Raw genomic sequence first — 25,256 nt, forward strand, 5'->3', positions numbered from 1 at the left:
AGAGGTAACAAAAACGCTAACATTGTTGAGGCTCCCTGTCTGTGCACCTGGCACTGTTTCTGTTAGATGATTGTTCTATCCGAGAAAGAGTCATTATGCTAATATATAGTAATATATTTTTAAAAATGATTTTATTCAAGTACAGTTGTCTGCATTTGCCCCTCATCACACCCTCCCACCCCAGCCATCCCCACCTCTCCCCCCTGCTTCCACCCCACCCCCACCCTTGGTTTTGTCCATGTGTCCTTTATTGTTGTTCCTGAAAACCCTTCCCCCTCCCCCCCCAGTTTTCCCCTCCCTCCTCCCCTCTGGTTACTGTCAGATTGTTCTTAATTTCAACATCTCTGATTATATTTTGTTTGTTCGTTTTGTTGATTATGTTCCATTTAAAGGTGAGATCATATGTTATTTGTTCCTCACTGCCTGGCTTATTTCACTTAGCATAATGCTCTCTGGACCCACCCATGCTATGGTGAAGGACAGGAGATCCTTCTTGTTCCCGCATAGTATTCCATTGTGTAAATGTACCACAGTTTTTTGATCCATTCATTTACTGATGGGCACTTAGGTTGCTTCCAACTCTTGGCTATGGTGAGTTGTGCTGCTGTGAACATTGGGGTGCATAGGCTCTTTTGAATTGGTGTTTCAGGGTTCTTAGGGTATAATCCCAGCAGTGGAACTGCTGGGTCAAAAGGCAGATCCAGTTTTAGTTTTCTGAGAAAATGCCATACTGTTTTCCATAGTGGTTGTACCAATCTGCTATCCCACCAACAGTGCAGTAGGGTTCCCTTTTCTCCACATCCTTGTCAACACTTTGTTGATTTGTTTACCTTGGCCATTCTGACTGGTGTGAAGAGGTACCTCATTGTGGTTTTAATTTGCATCTCTCTGATGGCTAGAGATGCTGAGCATCTTTTCATTTGCCTCTAGGCCCTTTGTATGTCCCCCTTGGAGAAGTATCTGTTCAAGTCTTTGGCCCATTTTTTTAAAAGATTTTATTTATCTTTAAAGGGGAAGGGAAGGAGAGAGGGAGAGAAATATCAATGTGTGGTTGCCTCTCGTGTGTCCCCTGCTGAGAACTGGCCTGCAACCCAGGCATGTGCCCTGACTGGGAATCAAACTGCAGTTGTTTGGTTCCCAGGCCTGCACTCAATCCACTGAGCTACACCAACCAGGTGTGGCCCATTTTTTTTTAAATTGGGTTGTTTGTCTTCCTGGAGTGGAGACCTGTGAGTTCTTTATATATCTTGGAGATCCAAACTGTTGTCTGAGGTATCACTGGCAAATATGTTTTCCCATATAGTTGGTTCTCTTTTTATTTTAATGCTGTTTTCTTTAGCCATACGGCTTTTTAATTTGATAAGGCCCCATTTGTTTATTCTTTCCTTTATGTCCCTTGCTCTAGGGGACATATCGGTGAAAATATTGCTGCATAGAAAGTCAGATTTTCCTGTTTTTTTCCTTTAGGACTTTTATGGCATCATGACTTATATTTAAGTCTTACCCACATTGAATTTATTTTTGTGTATAGTGTAAATTGGTGATTTTCATTTTTCTGCATGTAGCTGTTCAGATCTCCCAACATGATTTGTTGAAGAGGTTATTTTTACTCCATTTTATGCTTCTTCCCCCTTTGTCAAATATTATTGACCATATGGTCAATAAATAATTGACCATAGAGACTTGGGTTTGTTTCTGGGCTCTATTAAGTTCATTGGTCTATGTGTGTTTTTATGCCAGTACCAGGCTGTTTTGGTTACAGTGGCCTTGTAGTATACTGGTAGTTTGATACAGGATATTGGGATCCCACCTACTATGCTAATTTTTTAATAACTTGCTTTTAACAGTTGGTTATTCATCTCTTCAGAAGGTAGACATGGTTCTACTACATTTAATTTTGCAGGTACATGTGTTACAATGCAGGTACTATTTAATGATCTGCCTGTTGTAGCGATCACTCCAAGTCTCTGCCCTTGTGTTTTTGTGGGAGTGACAAACACACAAATATTAATATGTATAGCAGTATCATGTAGAGATAGATGCTAAGACCAAAACAATGCATCCCCATTAGAGGGGATTGCTAGTGGATTTGATAGGTGATTGGAAAAGCCCTTTCCAGGGAGATGTGCCCTGGACTGACAGGAGAGAAAATTGAACTCAGAAAGCTTTCTAGACAGAGGGCCCCCTAAAGAAGGGGCCTGCCTGATGTATTTAAGGAACCACGGAAAAGCCGGCAAGGCCACAGTGAGGAAGGCAGGGCGGAAGTGGTCAGAGGAAAAGCCAGGGTTTCCCTCTGCCTGTCAGTCTCAGATCAGATCAAAGGTCATCTTTCTAGCTTCGGTCTTAGGCCCACACTCTCAGCCACTACTTTGTTTAATTTATAAAAAAAAGATTGTATTTATGTATTTTTAGAGAGGAGAAAGAGAGGGAGAGAAAGATTGATCAGTTGCCTCTCAGCTGGCTCTCACACCCCCGCAACTGGGGAACCACCACCCAGGCATGTGCCCTGACTGGGAACCAATCGGTGACCTTTCGGTCCACAGGCTGGCATGCAATCCACTGAGCCACACCAGTCAGGGCTACCCTGTGTAATTTTCCTGAGCACTGAAACCGCGTCTGCAATTATTTTATTGGTGTTCTTCACTGACCAAGTTGCCTTACACACGTGCACACACTAACTGGAATGTAAGCTCCGTGCAAATGAGGCCTGTCTTCTTCATGTGCATTCCCAGCACCCAGCACTGTGCTGGGCATAAAAGAGAAGTAGTAAATGCAGCTTGCCAGCAGGGAGCTAGCTGGTATACGTCAGCAGTTGTTAAACATTCGAGTCTCAGTATCCTTTACTTTCCAAAAACTGGGGACTCCAAATGTTGCCTGTGTGGAATATGTCAGCCAATATTTACCTACTCAATTTGAGAACAGGTAAAATATTTACCCATTAAAACTGAGAATTAAAAAATGTATTTAAAAACCTACTACATTGCCTTGGCTGATATAGCTCAGTGGATTGAGCGTGGGCCTGCGAACCAAATGATCGCAGTTCGATTCCCAGTCAGGGCACATGCCTGGGTTGCAGGCCAGTTCCCAGCAGGGGGCAGGGGACACGTGAGAGACAACATGCATTGATATTTCTCTCCCTCTCTCCTTCCCTTCCCCTCTAAAGATAACTTTTTAAAAAACTTACTACATCAACATAAATATTGTTTTCATTAAAAGTACAAATTTTCCCAAACCAAAAATAAATTAGTGAGAAGAGCGGCAGCTTTTTACTTTTTTTGCAAACCCCTTTACTGTCTGGCTCAAAAGGTGATACGTCACTCATGTTTACCTAACCATGAGTAAGTTGCCAGAGAGCGGTCAGTGGCACTTCTCTTGGATTCATCCCAGAGTAGAGCCCATTCGGGTTTTGCTGAAAACACATTTCCTCATTTAAAAATGGGAGAACACTGCTTTGGAAGGACCACTAAGAGATGATGTATGCAGGGAAGTTGAATCCAGTGCCTGGCATAGACTGAGTACCGCTGAGAAAAGACAAGTGACATGATATAATTTACTCCAAAAGAATCCTCCCCCAGGTAGAGAAACAAAGTAAGCAAGTGAAGGCAGCACCAGCAAGGCGGTAATGTAGGAGAAGTCTACTGACCCCCACACGGAGAGGACTCTGATTTGTCCAGTACTAGGGCGGCCGAGGCAGAGGGCAGAGGTGGTGAGATGCGCTCAGATAAACTCCATGACTCGCTTAGGAAAAAGGCCAGCTGTTTGGGAATGGAGTGTGTCAGGGCATTTATTAATCCTGACTTATTTGAAGGATTTAGCAGCCCTTTCCCAGGATGGTGATGAAAGGGAGTAGCTCAAAGTTCAAGAGCGGCAGCCACAGGGAGCGTGTGGCAGGCGGTAGGGAACTGGCCCGAGGAAGTGGGCCGGCCAGCTCTGTCTAGTCCACGACCAGGTGGCAGGGCGTAGCTGCCGCACTCTCAACACTGGCCTGCGATGTTCCCAAGGGCAGGGACTGCATCTGGTCGAATCGGCCATCCCAGCCACGTTCTAGGATGCATGGCACGGGTTAGACGTGGAAATAACGTTTGCTGGATCAAACCCTTCACTCCAAAACAGCAACACTCCCTGTGTCTGTGGCCATACAGGATGTGAGGGCATTTTTGGATTTAATCCACCGAAATCCTCACCTTTTAATGCCAAGATTTCATCAAGTTCATTTTCTATCCCATGGTCTCCTGTCTCAACCATTCATTCAACCAGTGCTGACGTCTGTGCAGAGCGCAGACACACAGTAGCGGAGCCATGGTACCTCCCCTCACCGCACCCGTAGCGTGCACAGCCCTTTACAGCAGGGGCTCGGGTACTGCCCTACATCCAGTAACGTGTCTTGAGCGCAAGGCCATGTGTTGGGTTGCAGGTCCGGGGCTCTGCAGACCCACTGAGCTGGGTTCTCCCCTTTTTCCTACTTTCTAGTTCACAAACATTAGCAGTTTACTTCTCCTGGGATTTAGTTTCTTCATCTGTGTAACGTGTCACAGAGATTGCCAGTCTCCTGTCTTTTTTCATCAGGGTGACAAGTGCACCCGGTTACTCTTCATCTCCCCAAATCATCGGCGCTAACCTGGCTTACACTGGTTGATGATATAAGCACTTTAGGTGGGACTTCAGTGAAAGGTCTTTAAAATGTGTTCATGGCTGGTGTGGCTCAGTGGACTGAGTGCCGGCCTGTGGACCAAAAGGTTGCTAGTTCCATTCCTGGTCAGGGCACATGCCTGGGTTGTGGGCCAGGTCCCCAGTTGGGGGCGTACAAGAGGCAACTGATCAATGTATCTGTCATGCATTGATGGTCCTCTCTTTCTCCCCACCCCCTCTAAAAATGAGTAAGTAAAATATTAAAAATACATAAAGTGTGTTAATGGCGAGTGTACCCCCTTTGCCTTGCTCCCTCTCCTCATCTTCATGTAGCTTTCAACCCCCACAGCCACCTGGGACGGAGGGAGCCTAAGGCCGTGGTGGGGACGCTGGGCCTGTGGGGCTGCTTGCGTTTTGGATTCCCCACTTCAGCTGCCTTTTACCACTACTGCTCTAAAACACTGCTGTCTTGGATTTGCTGCTGCCCACAGCCATGCCTAGTCTTCCCTGAAGCAGATTCAGATGGGACCACCTGCCTCACTCGGACCGGGGCTCTGAGATCAGCCATGGGTCCGTGGAACACCTGGCAGCGGGCGCGTGGGCACCAGCCAGATCAGATAAGCAGCTGGAATCCAGGGCTCTGCCGGGCCTTCTGCGTCTCACACTAAACACACAGGAGCCCTGAGGTTCTTTTGTGTGGAAAAGGCCTTTGACGGAGAGCCCTCCGTCACACCCCTGCTTGGCCTTCCAAGTTGCCCGGGAGGGATCCAAATGACGCTCGTTTCCTTTCATAAGCTGGTAGCTCCACCTTCCGATTCCACCCTTTCTGGACATGGAGACCTGGAAGAACAGGTTTACTGAACTCACTATTCCTGCCTGGTTTTAGTCCTAATACATGAACACACATAGCCATTTCCATTCCCTCTCTGAAAACCAGTTTAAACACAAACAGTATCTTCTTAGATGTCAAGTTCTAAAAATACTAAAAATGACTCCATAAAGAGCTTTTCCTGTCAGACTTTTCAGAGTCTTAAAAAAAACAGGCATCCATCCTACTCATGTGTAATTTGCTTCACTCCATGTAAAAATAAAACAGCGGAAAAGCTGTCTGGGAAAGCTGCACAAATGACATTTTGTTGACGGGTTGTAACCAGGTGGTAAGCAAATAGTTTACCTGTTGACGGTCCCTTTTGTGGTCTATTTGAGAACTTCAGATAAAGCCTACATTCACTCAAGTCACTGCACTGAAAGAAAGGATTACAGTGTGGCAAGAACGCCAACCCCGGAGGCAAGACTGCCTGGGCTTCAGTCTCTGCTCGCCCACTTGCAGTGTGTGCCATTGGTGGCATGGTAATACCTTCTCTGCGCCTCACTGTCCTCATCCGTCACATGGAGATGACAGTGCCCACATCACACACTGATAAGCTCGTCGCTGGGTGGTCACTGACATTGAGGTAACATCTGTATCACTGTGCCTCAACTTCCGTAGTTTACACAACAAGGCGGAAAGACATGAGTTAGGTCACGGCAGTCACTGGGCTTACAGTGCCATACGATATGAGGAATACCAGAGCCACACCGGGGAGCACAAAAGGCTGATTTATTGTTTCTGACAACTGCTCAACAACTTTCAATTTGTTCATGGTTCCTGGGATCACAAATCTGAAATAAAATTTTTCTACTCAATTAAAAACATACTCTGAAAAGTGATTAGGTAGATTTTAAAATGCAATCCATATACAGGATATCTGAAAAATCTTTGCCAAGCAATACACTAGCTTTGTATTTTAAAATCGCGTAAAAATGCAATCACAAATGAAGGCATACAAATTTCACTTTGTTCTACATTTTAAATACCATCCTTTGTTTCCGTTAAAAGATTTTCATCCCTTGCAGAGTAGTTTGAAGCTCAGCCACCCATTTCAGACGAGGCAAAGGACCTTTCGAGTACCGCACTACGCACTGTCCTGACTGAAGCGAACCAAGAACTCGATCAGAGTCCTCGTGGGCCTCCCGCTCATGCCTTTGCGTAGGCACGAAACCTCATCCTTGCTGGTCATCACGCCTGCTATGTCTAAATGCGCCCACTTCGGATGGGTCACGAACTCTCTCAGGAACGCTGCGGCTGTGCACGCGCCCGCGGACCTGCGAAGACAGGGGTCACGGTTTTACTCCATGTGAACACACACGGAATGTTTTGTTAAGATCCTCCACTCGCGCTCAGTAGATTCTATGACCAGAGAGCAAAAGACAAGCTTATGACACCTACTAAGAAGTTAACCCAGAAATCACATCCAGATGTTTATCTTCAGACATAGCTTTAAGTCGTAAAGGATAAGTCCCAAATTCCCCCTTTCCTGAGGTAATGAATTTCTGTATTATCCATCTTGTCCACTTACCGTTTGTCTACAATGACCTTTGGACTTGAAAACGTAAAATTTTGAGAACCATTTAAGAAATACTTAAAAAAGACAGACATTAGAAATTAGTGTCTATAAGCACCACATCCAAAGAAAATTGGACAGTTCAACCTTCTGCAAATGGGGCTAACATTGACATTGGTCATCCTGGCAACCAACAATGACTGGGAAAATGCACTTCGTAGCTCAGGTTACGTACCTGTATTTCCCAATGTTGTTAACATCAGCAAGCTGGCAATCTACAACCTGTCTTGTATAATGTTCAAAGAGAGGCATCCTCCAGACACGGTCCCCTGTGTCAACACTGGCCTACGGAGGAATCGGGCACAACGGTTGGAAGACGGGAGGAAGGCGGGTTTGGGGCAAACTCACGCACTGACGTGGACTGTTCAGTACGGATAGAAGACGCTCTTCTTGCCTATTACTCTAAAACATTAAGCTACACGGCAGATTCCAGAATTATTTGATTACTAATTAAAACACTTAAGAATGATAAAAGAAACCAAGTGTGTAGTAAAACAATCCCACAAATTTGTAGGGCATTTGCTCAAAACGTCAAATCACTGTTAAGGGTTTAAGTGTGAATTATGAAGCTGGCATCCTGTAGTATGCACAAGCTGTGACACCTGTCACCTTGGCGAGCTGGGGAAACACGTGCCTGGGACTGGGTCACTGAGGCCCAGGGTCCAAGGCGCGGTGCCCTCACTCATTCGTGTAATCCTTTACAGGTATTTGTTCCTTCCACACTGACTTAACTCTCACTGAGCACCACCGTCAGAGAATAGAGAATTCACCACCTGCACCATCAAAGGGACCAGTGTTTTAATACACTGTGGTCCAAGATGAGGCTGGAAAGTGAAAAGTCAGAAAGCAGCCATACAGGCTGAGTAGCTATCAGGAGAATCGGCCAAGAGTTGAAGGTGGCTGCCTCCAGGAAAACAGACACTCAATTGTTGTAAACCACGGGCAGCTTTTTAAATAATATTTCTGCATATATATATCACTTGGCTTTTTTCAAAGAAACTTGCATTTTTTTAAAAAAACTGACAATGTTGAGGGTGCTGAGAGAGAGACACGAGTGCATGCGAGGCTACAGGAGAGGTCTGTGGCCCAGCCTGAGAGGAGACACTGCTCTGGGATCACTGGGGCAGGGAGAGGAAGGCTTTACAAGTGGCGAGAAGATGAAGAGGAAGCGGTTTAGGGTGAAAAGTTTAGCACGTGAAACCGACATCAGGAATTGTTCCGGGACATTCTGCATTTACCCCCACTGGCACACAGCAGGCTCCCACTAACTGCTGAAAGAATGAGGTGCCGTGTGGAGCTGCCTCGTAGTCACGTGGATGCACAGGGTCTGGGGCTCAGGAGAGAGATGGGACCAGTGCTGGAGGGGGTAGCTGGGGCCATGCGAGGAAGTGAGCGCCCCGGTGAGGACTGGGAACAACAGGACGAGCACGTGGCCCACGGCTGAACACCCACCCAGGGGGCAGAGAAAGGAAAAAGCTGGCAAAGGAGGCTGAAACCGAAGTCAGTGAGGACGGGAGCCAGAGGAGATTTTCACAGAAGCCAAGATCGGGGTGTCACCAAAAGGTCACTGAGTTACACGCTGCCTCTAGATGGCCTCGGTGAGGCTGCTAGTGTGGGGCTCACGGGGGAAGGCTGACAGCAGGGACAGAGAGCGTGGGGTGGGGTGTGGTGACAGGAGACTGCCCTTTGTGGGGGCGCGTCCTTATCCCCCTCTAGGAATGGACCAGTAGCATTCTTTAAAGGCCACTCCTTCCTTTAGAAAGCTGTGCTCTTGACCTTTTCGACCTCAGCGACTCTACCGTATAGCCACGGTATTTGAGAGTCATTGTTACATCATGAGGTTAGTGGAGGAGAGGAAGAAGGTGGAATCATACTCGAAATTTTGAGATGTTTATAGAAAACCCAAAGCACACCGAATTAAGTGTATCCCATTTTCAATTCAAAGGCAGATCTATAGCATAAAAACCACTTTACTGCGGGGGTTCAAGAAACAGATCATTCTAAGGCTGGGACAACTGCCTCCACCGTTTGGGTCTCTGCATCATTCCTACCTCAGACAGTCTGTTCCACAGCCAGGACGAGTTGGTGAAGACCCCAGTGGCACCGGCCCCCAGCGCTATGTCCATGGCACCTGCAGGACACAACGCTTCAGGTCAGCGCCCCGTCGCCCCACGCACGGGGGCCTCTCTGCCATCACACCAAAGCTCGACTTTAGTATTTCCCTCATCTTCAAAAACAGGAAAGCTTGTTAGCAAATCCTTACTGTGTGTATCTTTCTAATTTCTCAAGCTGGAATTCACCCACCTTCGATTATTAGGGAAAATACAAAAAAGAAAATAATATTAAACATCATCAATAGTCTCATCCTAGGGAGAACCATCACGTATCTCCAAATATTTCCATCCAGACTTTTTCTAAACTTAAAAAATAAAAAATTCAAGACCATACTGTGTATGTCCAAGTATGTGTTCTTCCTTTTACGCTTTAAACATTTTCCCTCTTTCAAAACAAATTTTTGAAAGTAGTTTTGATGATTTGAAGTCCTTTGGGTAGAAATATCATAATTTACTTACTATTACTTTATTTACTTACTTTCTCAAATTTTTTAGTATTTTAAATCAGTCTCAGTGACTATCTGTTAAAAGAGTATGATGACTTTTTAAAAAAGCCTATTATTATTTTACCCTGTTCATCTGTTTCATGTTCATTTCCATCCCCAACGAAGCTGTGTCTCGCTGGCTGACTTTGGGATAAAGGTCAGACCCACCCTTTCATGTGCTTTCTCTGGCTAACCCACTGGCCACGTGCAGCACCAAGGTGAGCAACCCGACCCGTCCCAGGGGAGGGAGCGGCCCTCGGTGTCAGCTGACCCTGTGCCTTTAGGATATTGGATTGTGTCTTTTTTCCAAGAAATCACAAATAAACAGCATTAATAATTAGTTCACAGTGAGACACTGCAAACCATCAATTTACAACAAATCACTATTTTGGCATGGTGGCCATGTGCCTGTGATTCTGTGTGATGCTGGGGCAACTCGGGTCTGTTTGGGTCACTTGTTCCTTTGGGTTCCTTTAGGTAGCAGCACAACTGCTACCACCCCCACCACTCGATTATGGTAATAGTCTTTTCTTAAAAACTTATTGTGGAAAATTCCAAATATGCACACAGCAGAGAATAACCTAAGGGACGCACAGGTACCCATTAGCCAGAGCAACAGTATCCGCCATCTACGTGCCGCACCCAACAGGTGAGTTTGAAGCCAAGCGCAGATACTATCATATTCACCAACACACACACTTGAGAAGTCACCAGCTACGCATTGTTCACCTGGCCTACGCACGCACTGGCCTGCCAGTGGCTCCTCTGGCCCTTCCCCATCCACCTGCACGCTGCCAGCCAGGGTCCCTTTCACGGTGCACACTCATGTCACTGTATCCATGCCTAACACTGCAGCAGCTTCCTGCTGTGGGGCCCCGGACAGAACCCCACATCACGCCACAGCCAGCCAGGGTCTGGTGCCTACTGGCACATCAGCCTCGTGGGGCCCTGCTGCTCCCTCCTCGCCACACCGTGCCCTTCTCCGTGCCACTCGCTGCTGCCCCTGTGGGCCCTGAGCATCTGGTCCCTTGGCTGCTGGGGTGCTCCTGCTCCCCTCCTCCTCCGCCCAGTGATGCCGCCTCCTTTAGATCCCAGTGCTTCCTAGACAGGGCACCTGACCCCCCCGCCTGTCAAGCCCCCGCTGCACAGGTGCCCACATTCCTTTTACTTTGGCTTCTTGTGCTTATCACCGGGCAGCTTCAGACCTGACAGCGGGGGGGCTGCTGATAGCCCCTCTCCCCTGGGCGCCTCGCATCTGTTCTGACCCAGCTTGGTCACCCCAGCCACTAACTGAGTTAAACACGTGCTGGCCCTGTGGATGGCCACGCATCCGGCAGCCACCATGTACCGGAGACTGACAGGTGATGGTCATTCTGCCTATAGTCCATCCACATGTCTGTGGGCAGGGGATACACGCCAAGTTGTATGTACACACTCATTAATACTTTATTTTTGAAGTCTGGTATTTTCCCATACTTACTCATTTGTCCTCAAACAGTCCTATCAACCCCAAAAGACTTGTTTCAGTAAATTTCTCAGAGAAAAGATGAGCACTAAACTCAGACAAGAATGTGATACATTTTCTTAAAGGAACAGAAAATGACAGGTATTTAATATGGTCCAATATTAAATGTGGTCACACATACTGGGATCACAGCTCTAAAGATGACTTCAGCGCATACTTCAGAACACCTCCTAGGAAGGGGGCGCTAATATACCCCTTCCACAGAGGAGAAAACCGAGGCCTTGTCCAAAGTCACCTGCTATTAAGAGGAAGGCAAGTTTTAAAATCAGGTTGTCTCTCTCTGAAGACTATGTACTTCCTTCTGCATGAACTCAGGGTTGGAAACTTGCTTGTTCTCCCCTTTGACCCCAGCTCAAACTCAGATGGGGCTCCGGAAGTGTGTGGGGCGCTGAAGTGAACTATCTGTAGCCTTCAGCCAATGCAATGGCAGGGAGACCTGAAGGCTCCCTATTAGGTTGCCCTTGGCCACCCGGAGCCAACTTCTGCCTTCTCGAATCCTGACACTGGAAGGAACGGGTGGGGCTGTTACTGCTCATTTACAGAAGGGTGTGCTAAACTCACCTGGTCACCGCCCCAAACGCCTGTACCTGCACTATTCGGCGTGAAGGGCCTGCTGAACTGAACAGGGGCAACACAGGCCCACAAAAACACTGTAATACAACGCAAGCTTAAAAAAGGGTTCCACAAATATATCTGTGGGCTGCGGCCCGACCCACACGAACCCACACAAATGGGTGTAAAGGGAGAGCTCTGCCAAAGACCGAGGGAAGGATTAAGAAGGAAGGATGAAAAAAAGAGCTGAGTGTTAGTCTTACCCGAGGCACAGACAGAAGGAACCCTAGACGGAGAATTGCTGGAGGCACGATGACAAGCACAGGGGGTCTGCAGTGAGGCAGCGCCACCCTCGGCCCCTTAGGAAGTTACCCCCCACACACTGCACAGCCGGTGCTGGTCGGGCCTCTCCCCCGGCCCCTGGGCCCACCACACGCACGTGCTGGGTTAAGGGGGCCTGCCGAAACGTCCTCTGGGCTCCACAGCTCTGCCAGCAGACAGGCTCCAGGGGGTCATGTAAGCTGCTCCTGGCTGACAGAGTAGGAAGTGGCAGGGCTGGGTGCCACCCCCGGGTTGGCCTATCGCCAAAGTGCTTCCCATGACACGTGACTCTGGCCTGTCCCTCTTAAGTGAGAATCCTGCCCAAGTACAAAAAGTTCAGAAAACTTAGTGGGTATCAGATATGTCATGATTTTAAAAATAAATATTGGTTTTGGGGTTTATCACTAATCTTTTCATAGCTGTATCAAAAGGTCATCGCAACAAACACCTCCTAGTATCATTTTTAGATGCCACTCTGGAGGGGCCGATCTGACCCCTTGTTATTTCTTGTTTTGAAGCTACAGCCTGGCACGTTTTAAAACAACAAACCGAACACTTGAAAGCAGTACACAGTGGTGGCACCAGCCCACGCACAGGGAGCAGGTCAGACTCCAGCTCGACCTTGCCCTGAGTGCGGTGTGCGCACTCACACCAGCATGGGAGACTGTCTTCACACAATGGCAGGAAACCTGCGCCGTCTGACCTGTTAGGGTGGCGGCATCGATGATGACCTTGGGGTTAAAGGTGTGCGCGTAGAACAGCGCGTCGGCCAGGATGAGTCTGCCCTCTGCATCTGTGTTATCGACCTGCAGAGGGGGGAGTCAGAGCAATAAGAAGGTCAGCTGGCCCAAGTCACAAACAGCAAAATGAGGCACGCCGATGGTCAATTCAAAAATGAGAAGCCGGTGGGCCGCTCATCACCAAGCATTGAAAACGTGATATTCCAGTTAGAATGGGAGTGCAATTAATCTGAAGAGCAAATAAAATTTAATAATTTCTGCACCAGAGCTGATGACTTTGGAAGCTGAAATCATCAGAGAGAGTCTGGTCCATTTCATCAAAAAGTTTCGAACAGAAGGGGAAAAACTTGAAGATTTTGGAAAACAAATAAGCTGAAGAGCTTAAGGAAATCAAAGGAGGGTGGCAGCCTAGCCCTCCAAACACGAGGACTCTGCCACTTCGGCTACTTTATGTAGAGGATGTCTCCTTTCATCAGAGACAGGCCTGGTCCTCACGGGCAGCCCGTGCACACACGTGCCCCGGCTGAGGGCCTGCTGCCTCGTCCCCAGCAGTGTTACTGTCCCCAGCGCCCAGGACTCAGGACGGTGTTTCCTCCCGAACACCTGCGTGGGAAGAGCCCATCACGGCACAGGTACATGCAGAAGGCTGCCTGCACTTCCCCTGCTTTGCCGTGCCCTGCAGGGCTCGCTGCAAATCAATGGTAATTTGTGTGTGTGGCACAGTGTAGGGGGAACAATAAAGTAGGGAAAAATTCCCACACAGAAATACTTCTGACTTGGCATGAAAACCCACCTGAAGTGAAGACACCGCCCTCCCTCCACGGAGCCTGCACTCTGCGCCCGTCCAGGTGTGACTGTGTGGCTACAGGCCCCTCTAGGAATGCAAGAACGGGGAGGGCTGCCTCTTCCCTTCACCAACCTGTATGGTCTTCCCATTCTTGGCTCTGACGACATCCCCAGGCTTGTTGGCTTTACCGCTGGGCATATTTTCACAAAGAGGGGCCAGCCCTGTTGGAAATAAAATAAATAAAGGAATAGGGAATGTGAGGGTCCAACTATAATACCCACAGCAGGGATGCCACTGGTGGGCCATCGGAAGCGTGCCACACAGGGACGTCACCTTAACCAGTGATCAAATCTAGCATCACCCATGGCCCAGCTGACATTATATGCATCTGGAACAGAAGTACACATCACCTAATCTGGACTATCATGAAGAAACAACCAAATAAACCAAATTCTGGAACGTCACGGCCAAGCCTGGATCCTTCAAAACTGCCAGTGTGAGGAAATGGGTAATGGGTTCTGGATTAAAGAAAACCAGAGAGATGTGGAAGCCACATGCAACGTGTGTTCCTTCACTGGCTCCTACATTTAAAAAAGAGAAATAAATAGGTGTGTGCACACACACACACGCACACACCATTTTTTAGACAACCGGGAAGTGTGAATTAGGTTACTGTGTCAGTCCTGTCCTTGTTCTTAAGAGATACATGCTAAAGTATTCAGGGGCAACACGTCATGATGTGTGCTACTTATAATTTAGGGGGGGAAAAGGACCATGATATTAACTGGGGTGGGGGATGCCAGGCAGACCTGGATCCCCACGCCAACTTCCTGTGCTGTGGATGTGACACGCTGGGCAAGTCATTTCATGGACGTCTCCCCTCCTCCCCCACCCCTTCTCTGAAACAGGGCAAGCACCCAACACTGTGTCTGCATCCCATATCACACAAGGAGCCGCCACGCACAGAGCACTTGTTCAGCTCTCCTAGTATTTTCTGTGAGTCATGGCCTTTAATCAGCCACAGCCCTGTGAGCAAACCACTAGGTGATCGGCAATGCCCTCCCACCGCAATGACGGGCGGGGCATCTGCCACTGGAGGAAACACAACTCAACTTCGAGTGTCCTGGCTACCAGCCACTTTGTGCAGAAGTAAAACAAATCAATCCTAGTTATCGCCCACGGTTGCAAAATGCACTGAACTCATTCGGTTCAGACAAGAAAAAGCACTATCCCAGCTCGACAGCTTCCCCTTGATGACGAGCTACTTGAAAACCATGTTTTGATGGGTTCAGATCAGAGGAAACCACGGGTCATCTCAGTCGCACATTCGCCCGGGCTCCAGCTCTCCACGACACCCCCGCCCACTCACCGACGATGTTAAGGGGCAGACCGAGCTTGGCAGCAGACACGATGGCTGAGCAGATAGTGGCGGCTCCTCCCATGTCAGCCCGCATGAGGTCCATGTTTGCAGCTGGCTTGATGGAGATGCCACCACTAGGGGAGAAGGACAAGGTGCAATGAGCCACAAAGAAGAGGGCCCTGACGCCCACACACCCAGTAACACAAACGCACACAGAGCATTCACCGAACTACAAGCACAGGTGCGTGAAGACCTACCTATCGAAGGTGATTCCCTTCCCGACAAACACCAGGGGCGCGTCACCGGCATTGGGGCTGCCTCTGTAGTGAATCTCCAGGAAGACTGGTGGCTCGTCGGACCCTTTGGCCACACTGAGGAACGACCCCATCTCCTGCTCCTCAATCCAAGACTTGGGTCTACACGGCAGAAAAGGAAAGAAGTAAATACGTTTTCTCATCTCTATTTCAAAGTAACCTAGAAAAAGCTCATCCACATATAAAACAGTGTTACATATAAGCTCTTAAAATATACACACATCCGTGTTTCAGTGAACACATCCTATTTGCTCTCAATTTTGGGCCAGCTAGGTTCCTGTTTCTTCGGCTATCGAACTAGGTCGCTCATGCTGCCGTCAAAAGACTGTCTATGGAATTTCTAAGAGAATTCACACCCGGTACATAGTATGATGTCAAGTAATAACACAGTCAGTAAATAATTGATACTTGATTTTCTTTCCCTAACCTGCTCACATATTTTTTGAAGTTTTAGTGTAAAGATAAGGCTCTGAGGTCACACAGGATGCATAAAGACAGTGGAGGTGTCCACTGCTTTACTTTCTGGTATTCCCCCCACCCAAAAAGGACAAAAACAATGGACAAACAAAAAACCAACAAAACCACAATTCCTAACTGAACAAAAACATCCTGCTTCCTTGTTTTAGAATTGCTGGAATCCAGTCTTTTCAGTATTGTCACACCGTTTCTCATGGCCTCAATCCCAGTTTGAGACATTTATTAACTTAATAAACACAGGGTCAACAGGGGCAATGCAGGGAGAACAGCCCTGTGTGCCAACCAGACGACAGAGGGTTGTCACTCCTTCTGCGCTGGGGTATGGAAGGGCTTAGTATTGCCTCTGGCCACTATACCTGGGCCAAGAGAAACCCAACACTCCACAGAGAGACCAGCAACGACCAGATCCAAAGCCTGCTTCTCCTGACTTGCCTATTCATTTGTTGAAACTGTTAAACTAAAATTGCATTAAGGGGAGATGGCCACTGACCTTCGAGGGAGATGAATATAAAAATGGATGGTGTGACAATTTTAAAAAATCACTTCAAAAGCAGCAAGGCTGTACCATGTGGGTACATTTAATCACAAACTCAGCCCTCGGTGTTTCAGGCAAGCCCCACCCTCTGGCAGCACTGTGTGCTTCTTTGATCTGCACACACCCACACGCCAGCGGGTCTGGCGCCGCTGCCTCCGTTTAATGGGTTACTCAGTGTGATGGGTTACGCTGTGCCCACCTGCCCCTCCCTCATTCTGGCTGACCTCCCTTTGCTCCGTCACAGCCTGGAGATTCATTCCCAAAGGGTCTCTGCACGTGCTCCCCACCTGAACCACCCTCCCTGCTCTGTTAACATTCTGCAAACCTCCCGTGTCTGCATGGGCAAGACCTTTGTTGGTAAGACTTTCTGGCTCTCCCATAATTTCCCTCACCTCTCTGCTCCTGGGGCCCCTGCAGGCCCCCTTTACTTGCCCATTCCTTCCCACCCGGTCCTCACTGCTTTAAGGACAAGGATCCCTGTCATCCACCTCTGGGCACCAGATCCCCAGGCACGCAGGAGGGGCCGCCACTGGTGTGTAAACGTACAGCCACCATCTGCTGACACAAACGGGCCCTGCTGTCTCCTCAAGGGAACAAGACACCGGTCCAGAGACTAAACAATGCCGCACGGTAAATGCGTGCTAACAAAACTTTCACCGAGCTCTAAGTCCTGTGTTTGCTACACATCTCACTTTCTGTCTTCAGTCTTTCTGGACCAGAGGGGTTTTCCTGAAAAATGTGAACTCCACACATAATTAAATACCGAAGAATTCTCAAGTTCTCTTGAGAATTCTGACAGTGAAGAATTCTTTATGCAAAGCAAAGACCCCTCAATTTATTTTAATCATTAAATCCCCAAATGTTCAGACGTGGTTTGATTGAAGGGTCAGGAGGAGGTTATGGGTAGGGTCAGGGGTAGGTTATGGGTACCAAGAGGGTAATGGAGCCTGGAGGGGCAGCCTTGCGGGGCTGATGAGCCCTCAGGACAGCCTGAGAATGTCAGCACTGGTACCTATCTAGCTCAGAGAACTCACAAGGCCTAGTGAGGTACTCTGTGTTCTCTGCTTGTGTCCAAAAGAGAAAAGATACAAGAAAGTCACCGAAACAAAAAAATGGCAATTCCTCAAAAAGTTAAACAGAGTTACCATTTGGTCCAACAACTTACCTCCTAGGCACACACCGCCCAAGAGATACCCAAGAGACAGGAAAACATCTGTCCACATAAAAACGTGTGACTAACACTGGCAGCGGCATTATTCACAGGATCCCAAAGGCAGAAATACCCACATGTCCATGAACTGACTGATGGCTGGGGCAGGGAAGGAAAGGAGTGACTGTCAGTGGGCCCAAGATTTCTTTCTGGGGTAATGAAATGTCCTCACATTGACTGTGGTGACGGTAGCACAACTCTGGATGCAAAACCACTGGACGGCACAGTTTACATGGGGAGACGACGTGGTATGTGAGGAACATCTCGGTAAAGTGATTATCGCGCACACACACACCCCCCACACACACACAGAGTATGTGGTCTGATGTCATGACAGCCTCTCGAAGACAAGGAAAGCCCTAATAGAAAAACCTCAAACAACCCTCCTCTCCCATGTGTGTGGCCACTGGTGAGTCACCTCACCCCTCTGGTCTCAAGTTACAAGTCACTCCTCTGAGCAGTGGAGCAGTTGAGGGAACTGGATTTTAGGACCCCCCCACCCCACCCCGGCTCCTCCTGGCTGTACCAGCCTGAGTCTAAGATGTAATTCCGAGTTACCTGATGTGGACTTCTGTCTTACTACTAGCACTTTTGAGATTCTTCTCAATAACTTCAGCAAATTTGGTTGGCGTCATCTCATTGGCAGGAGTCTCCATCAACTGGCGCGCCAAGTTCTGCCCGGAAGCAAAGAGGACCCCTCTCTGCCAGGCCTCCTGGTCCCCGCTGGCAGAAGGAAGCACAGGGTCACGGTCAGACAACCTCTCCAGACACCAACCATGTTGCAGTGACCAAGATGATGGACACACGGGACCTGGTTTCCCTGTCTGGGGTCTGACCCAGAGTGGAGCACGGCACCCACTGTGTAAGCCGGGGGACCTGGGCGAGCCTGTCACCTCACGATCCTCATCTGTATATAAAAGGGGTTGAGCTGATGGGTCTAGGCAGCCCTACATCTCCCACACGAATTGATGGAGGCTTCCACAGAAGGCCCATTTTGCCCTCCTTGTCTGCGTCAGGAATGGTACAGCCCCAGGTGCCAACTGCAGAGGGCACTGCGCAGTGCCCATGGGGAACTGGAGGCCTTTCCACCTGACTTGTGGACACCAACCAGAGGGCAAGAATCCACTTGAACAGAGAAAAGCGATGGACATGGGTTTCGAGCCTGGCTCTTCCTGTGCACGGCAGGAATGGACGTGAGTGGCACAGAGATGGGTGAGACGAGAGTCACTGTCTGGTGCAAAGGGAATTGTCTGGGTGGAAACCTGCTGGGACCCAGCATCTTGTTCCTCCCTTCTCCAGGGAGCCAGCTGGGTGTGGCCGCCTAGTAACCACAAATCATGAAGGGACCCAGGGAGTCATGGGGGACTTGCACATAATGAAAGTCAGGAGCTGAATGTGGGGACAGGTACCACACTCTTAAAATGGTGAAGCTGATAGGGGAGGCCACCGACAGGCCTTGCAACAGTGCCCGCTACGCAAAGACAGGCAGCTAGTACACAGAGGCCCCGCCGTCAGAACACCAGGGAAGGCGACCCTGAGCTTGGCTTCGTTCCCTCACCTTCCATAGAGCTTCGCCGACACGACCACCTTCTTCTTCTGCTTCAGGTTGTCATACTCATAGAGCCCAAGCACTGCCCCTTCCGCAGCTGCCTGGGCATCTCCACAGGGATCCACCTCCACAGAAGAGATCTCCAGGTCTTGAACCTGCCTGCACCCCGCTTCAAAAGGACAGGGGGATCAGAAAAACTGGAGTCATTCAGAGGCAATGCAAACAGCAGAAGGCTGAGGCACGATGTGGTGTGCCGGGAAAGCAGCAGGACTGGGGTTCGAACCCCAGCTCTGCCACTTGACCTTTCCGAGCCCCCATTTCCTCTTCGGTAAAATGAGGATGTGCACACACCTCACAGGGCACAGGGCACAGACAGACAGATAAAAAGACTGGTCTAGCTCCTCACAGAGTGGCCACAGTTACTAATGAGTATTACTTCGGAAACACTAGAATTTCCTGAAGAAGTCGGCCCAATCACCAGGTACTTACCAAATTAAAAATGACAAAGTGAGTGGACTGAAATTATATCCAACAAACTGAGCAAAGTCTAGTATTAACCCAGCATTTTATTAAGATCAAATCAGCAAAAACTCCCAAATAAAACTTATGACACAGTCCCTCACCGTGAACTTTGAAAGTAAATTTAACAAGCGTATATGATACACACGGGGCCAAGGATCACTCAGCCTAGCTCTCATTGCCCCCGCATCTCCAACCAGTCTCCACAGTGAAGGCCTCGTCCTGCGCTGAGCCCTGCAGGGACTTGGTGGTGTCCACCTCACCTTTTAAACCAGCCACATGACAAACAGGGACCTTTGGTAACTAGTGACAAACAAGCACCCCACTCTTTGCATCTGTTTTCTCTGATTTGTAAACATGATGACTACATTGGCTGAAAAGGTGGGCATTACAAAAGGGGAAAAAATCCACACACAAAACGTCTTAATAAAATAGGGCCTCTGAGGTCAACACTGTGAGAGTGAACAAACAGCCGTGAAACCTTCAAACGCAAGCTAAAGAAACGTAAAAACAAAATCCCATAAGCTACCCATGTATATCTGATATAGGGCCAAGCACATTGGGTGAGGGAAACTGAGTATTCGGGCGAGTTACTGCTCTGTGAGTGTGGTCGGGGTGCGGATGGTCAGAAGACCAACACAAGGGAAACAGTAATCTTGAAGAGTAGAGCCTTAGAAATCTCCATCGATGTTTAACCTCAAAGGTAAACTCACCCCCCCTTGTGGCTCAGTTTAGTTGGAGCATCGTCTCATAAACCAAAAAAAAGGTCACAGGTTCAATTTCTGGTGGGGGCACATACCTAGGTCGTGGGTTCCATCCCTGGTCGGAGAGTGTACTAGAGATAACCATCGGTGTTTCTCTCTCACATAGATGTTCTCTCCCCTCCCTCCTCCTCTCTCTAACATCAATAAGCATGTCCTCACGTGAGGATTAAAAAAAGTAAACTAACCTGCAACGGCCACTCTGATGTTTTCTTTGCCTTCGTGCCAGTTTTCCTGGTCATCCACTCCAGCTCCCTTTTTGCCAAGGCCAACCACCACCACACTGGGAAAGTCCTGTTCCAGAAACACGACATCAGCCACTTTCTAGCTTGAAAGTGCTCATTTCTAGCCGAGACCTACTAAGGCAGTATCCGAGATAACTGCCTTAGCCTCAGCACGTGGCAAAATCCGCGTCAAATCTGGTTGTTGGATTTTTTGAGCCTGTGTTTTGCTAAAATTTTATAACGTGTGTTTAAAAGGTAGAGAGTGTGGAGAACCCTGCAAATAATTTACTATGTAAAAGTGCTCCAGCTCCAGCAACCGAACAAAGAAAGCTTCCAGTTTAAGCAATGCAAGGGAGGCAGCACTTTCTGACAGCAACTCACCTCTTTACGATCTTAAATAATACGTATGGCTTCATACTAGGATAGAACCACACACCCAACACGACCCAAGTTTTTCTGCACGACTGTGCACTCACAGTCCTCGGCATAGAGTAGGTGCTCACTAAGGTTTGCCAAATCTTATCTTCATCTCATACCTCATGCAGACCATAAAAGGTTCGGGTTTTGCCTGCCTTCAGGGGTGGTCCAGATCTGAAAATGAGGAAATAGTTGTTTAAATTGTTAGTTTACTCTATTCCTTTGAGAAGTGATATGTATATACCTTCACCATTATTAAAGTACTCTGCTGCTTCTGTGAATTTTCTGCACTTATGTTTTTATCAAAATACAAAAATTTTTTCAGGCCAGATTTCTCAAGAGGCCATGCTTCTAATTCTAGCTCAAAAACTACTCAGCATGCTTCCAGATTAGATTCAATGCAAACGTACTGGAAAACCAACACAGAGAGTGATGCCCGTGAGGGATAATGTGTGGCCGCAGAGGGGAGCTGAGCATTGATGAAGGCTGACTGGGACACCTTAATTCTTCTGAATATAAGCTGTCAGACAGCAGCAGGCTGGGCTCCCCTGACTGCCGAGTTTGGTATAGATGCCATTTATGGGGGCTTGTCAGCAAATGGGAATACCGGGCAATTTCCGGTCAAACCAGGTGGCAAGGCAGGACTATAGCCAAGGACTGGATGTCCTGGTGCTGCTCAGTTACCAGTCAGGAAGCCCAGATTATTCCATATTCTAGCAGGTTAGCCTTTGAATTAACAAATTAATTAAGGCATATGAGAAGGGGGTCCACTGGAGAATGACTGCTAATTAAGAGGGAATGCAAATTCTGTATCCACTACCTAATAGTGATGGACAATCACTATCACTACTAGCCTACACGTATTGGACCCAAGATGTTATCTATAATCCAAACAAGACGTAGCTACGAAGCCTTATGTGGCACTTCTCTTTCTGCCAAAGGTGGTCCTACTTCCCAGAACTGCAGACCCACCCGTAAGAAACCCAAAGTACCAAAGTGCATTCCAGACACATGAACTTTCACTTTCACTGAGCAGGGTCTAGAGTGCTTCCGAGAATTTATGTCTACTAACAATAAAGCATAGAAAAAATATTGTTTTGTTTTCAAGGCACTTAGAAACCGGAACCCACAGATGAATACTTACATGTTCAAAATTTCTCTCAGCTTTCCAGACACCAATTTATCAAAATTCTCTCCTGCACTTGTAAACTGGGGCATGTCATCTTCTTTTTCTCTGGTATAGATGCCTAAAACAAGGCCCTGAAAACGAGCAAAACAAATAAACACAATCTGGGTCCCCAGATTCCAGAAGGAGCAAATAATTCCACCCGGAACCGTGTCCCCATCAGGGGACATGCCAAAAAAACCAGAAGAACAAAGCCAAAAAAGCAGGTGCTAGGTGGTCAGCTACACTTACATCCTGCCTAATGTTTCAAATTCCTGCCAAGGCAAGACTGTACTCACTACCTGTCCTGGGTCTTCAAGGTCCCTTCCCATGAAAGGGTTCTCACGACTTAACACTTTCAAGTAAGAGCAGACTGAGTGTTGTGTAAGAAAACAATCTCACTTGTGACCAGGTCAGAAGGGGTTCAGAATATGCCACTCAAGAATAGGCCCAATATGTCATATTGATTACTTTGGGCTGCAAGTACTTGAGGTAAGATTGGGCACACGTAGGAAAGGCTCTCTGACTTCCCGCTTTCTACCGAAAAGCAGGTCATCAAATTTCCCACAAGTGCCCTGGCTGGTGTAGATCAGTGGATTGAGCACAGGCCTGCAAACCAGAGGATCGAGGTTCAATTCCCAGTCAGGGCACATGTGTGGGTTGCAGACCCGTTCCCTGCAGGCCAGTTTCCAGCAGGGGATGCATGAAAGGCAACCATACATTGATGTTTCTCTCCCTCTCTCCTTCACCTCTAAAGATAAATAAATAAATCTAAAAAAAAAATTTCCCACGAGAAAGAGACTGTCCTGGTACCAGGAAGATAACATTCTTATCACCAGAGTATGGGAGTTGACACCCAAATGGACCTGCACAAACAGACCTACTAAAATATCCCTTATCTCCCATCAGTTTCCCCTCCCCCATACTTGCTAGTCACTGTCCTGATTTACTGCCCCTGGCTCAAGCCTGTTTTTCTGGTCACCTCCCCACCATTTTCCGTTCCTGTTTAAAAGGTTTGTAAATTTGGGGACCTAAAGGCTTTTGGGTCTTTATCTTCCTTCTGAAGACTCCCACATCCACTAAAATATCAAATAAAGTTTGTGTATTTTTCTCCTGTTAATCTTTTGTCTGTTTAATTCTTAGGTCCGGCCACAGAACCCAGGAAAGTAGAAGGAAGTTCTCCCTGCCCCACAACCTTCAGATGCAAATCTCAGGTATCCCGGGACGGGACGTTACACCAGTCATGCCAGCACTGGATGGAACTCTGGGAAGCTCACAGGCTGAAAGGGAGAAAGGACGCAACCTCTCCAAGAGGGGCAGGGGCAGAGCATTCTACCCAACACTTAGTGACTGACCCCCTCGGGCTTTGAATAACTGAAATACAGAAGTAAACCTAGAAATCACGATTTGCTTTGGCCTGGCAATTTGCGACTTTAAAAATGTTTTCTGCCTTATGGCGACTCTGTGGGATGGAAAGAACTGTGGTCTTCTCACCTGACAGATAAGGAAACTGAAACCCAACACTACGGTACTAGCCTGGGTGCCACAAACCTGCAGGAGAACCCTGAGGCCTTCCTTCCTCACAGCCCTCTGTCCTTTCCACAAAATCATACTGGTACGTGGGCCAAATTGTGTCTTTTCTGTCCTTTCTGTCAAAGAAAATGGGCATTCTTGGTGTTGGTAACCTTTCTAGGCTCTACTTTCCTAAGGTTACTCATTCCCTGGATTCCCAGAAACCAAGCCCGCAACTGAGAAGAGAGGCCCTGGATGTTACCTGGGCGGGGTGTTGCACAGCACTGGAGAGCAGTGGGACATGACCGGTGACCTGGTGACCTGAGCTGAAGCCCTGTCTAGAACATTCCTCTCCAGGGACCGTCATTTCTTCCTGTTTCTCCGGCCTGAGTCCCAATCTTGTGCACCTTCCACCATTCATTCTCCTCTCCAGACCCATCCCATCCCAATAGCGATCTTCATCATTTTTTTGGAGTTCAATTAGGTGAAGAAGGCTTTTCTTCTGGGAGACTCTCTCCTTTCAATTTCACGAAGAAAGAGGTCTCTTTGCAACGCCCTTTTCCCTAGAACGGTACGGTCCTCCTGGCTTTCCACTCCAGGGAGGAAGGACCAGAGGTGTGGAGTCCTAGTGACTGACTCTGGGACCGGAGATGACATGCCACCTCAGCAAACGAGGGCTCCCTCCCAGCCAAGGTGGGAACGATACTGGCACCCTGGCACTGTTCTTTCCGGGGTTACTGCGAGGACTAAACAAAATGATGAATAAGGGCACAGGGCAGCAGCTCAGGAAATGGCAGCTAGGACTATTCTCTCTCGCCCAGAGTTCGGATCCTAGGACTCTTCCCAGCAGGGAGAGGAAGGAGGGCGCACCCTCGGCAACGATAAGGCTGCAGCGGGCTCGCGGTACTCAGCAGCCCAGAGCCCTCGGCTGATGCCCAGGATGAGCTCTGTAAAGGGAAGGAACTTTCCTTTTGGGCCCATTTTTCTTCAGCCTGGGGCAAAGCGCGGGTCACCACGGCCTTGACCCTCCCCACAGTCCCGGTCGCCCACGTGCAAGGCTCCCAGGGTGGTCTCGGACCCAGCCACGAAGTCTCACCTTCGTCATGTCCGCGGCGAGGAAACCTCGACTCCAGAAACGTTTCACTCCAAGACGTCGGATGGCAAATAGTCCCGCTGCCGGAAGAGGCAGCAAGAACATCTTGTCGGCTCGGCCCCCAGCGCCGCCCTTCAGGGAGCACGTGGCACTTGGGGGAAGGATGGGCGCGCGTTACGGAACTAGGCTTTCCCGGACGGCGGCCCGCGCAGAGAGGGCGGGGCAGATACCGGGGAACGTTAGGCGGGCAGCCGCCGGGGGGCGTGACGGGAGGGAGTCTGTGGGCGGGGCTTTCGGGAGGTGCAGGCTTGCGGGAGCCTGGGGGTGCCTTGGGCGCGGGGCGTATGCCTTGCGGGAGGGGCGAGCGGTTAGGCTCCAGAAGTCTGGGTGGTGCTGGCACGGAAGCGAAGCCATGGCCGTGACTGAGGGGCAAGCCGTGGTGCGCGTGCTCGTCCAGTGCGGGGGGGGGGGGGGGGGGGGGGGGGGGGGGGGGGGGGGGGGGGGCAAGGAGTCAGAACTTGCA

The 25,256-nt window shown here is 48.7% G+C and overlaps 1 protein-coding gene across 2 annotated transcripts; it reads right to left on the reverse strand.

Moving 5' to 3' along the window:
• Positions 1 to 6,210: 6,210 nt before the first annotated feature.
• Positions 6,211 to 24,920, reverse strand: LAP3 (leucine aminopeptidase 3). Of its 2 annotated transcripts, XM_037045400.1 has the most exons (14): positions 24,737 to 24,920; positions 22,108 to 22,223; positions 21,083 to 21,137; positions 20,511 to 20,616; positions 19,052 to 19,211; positions 18,052 to 18,216; positions 15,215 to 15,373; positions 14,967 to 15,091; positions 13,730 to 13,818; positions 12,774 to 12,876; positions 9,125 to 9,204; positions 7,249 to 7,358; positions 6,585 to 6,774; positions 6,211 to 6,296 (listed from the first exon to the last, which is right to left on the reverse strand). In XM_037045400.1, the coding sequence occupies exons 1-13, from the start codon at positions 24,836 to 24,838 to the stop codon at positions 6,585 to 6,587; spliced, it is 1,560 nt and encodes a 519-aa protein (XP_036901295.1). In that variant the 5' UTR covers positions 24,839 to 24,920; the 3' UTR covers positions 6,211 to 6,296. The 2 variants fall into 2 exon arrangements, with proteins under 2 accessions (XP_036901295.1, XP_036901286.1); XM_037045391.1 differs by having other exon boundaries at positions 6,212 to 6,774; positions 24,737 to 24,919.
• Positions 24,921 to 25,256: the final 336 nt, after the last annotated feature.

Source organism: Sturnira hondurensis, unplaced genomic scaffold, assembly GCF_014824575.4.
Source record: "Sturnira hondurensis isolate 20B ecotype Veracruz unplaced genomic scaffold, ASM1482457v3 Scaffold0000780, whole genome shotgun sequence".
Classification (NCBI taxonomy): domain Eukaryota; kingdom Metazoa; phylum Chordata; class Mammalia; order Chiroptera; family Phyllostomidae; genus Sturnira; species Sturnira hondurensis.

What these genes read in the sequence shown, in the direction of transcription:
- LAP3 (XM_037045400.1), bottom strand. Translation starts at nt 24,838, where the DNA reads ATGTTCTTGCTGCCTCTTCCGGCAGCGGGACTATTTGCCATCCGACGT. An exon ending in TCGCCGCGGACATGACGAAG is followed by an intron (nt 22,224 to 24,736) that starts GTGAGACTTCGT and finishes GCTCGTTTTCAG; the next exon opens with GGCCTTGTTTTAGGCATCTA. An exon ending in CTGAGAGAAATTTTGAACAT is followed by an intron (nt 21,138 to 22,107) that starts GTAAGTATTCAT and finishes CCTCATTTTCAG; the next exon opens with ATCTGGACCACCCCTGAAGG.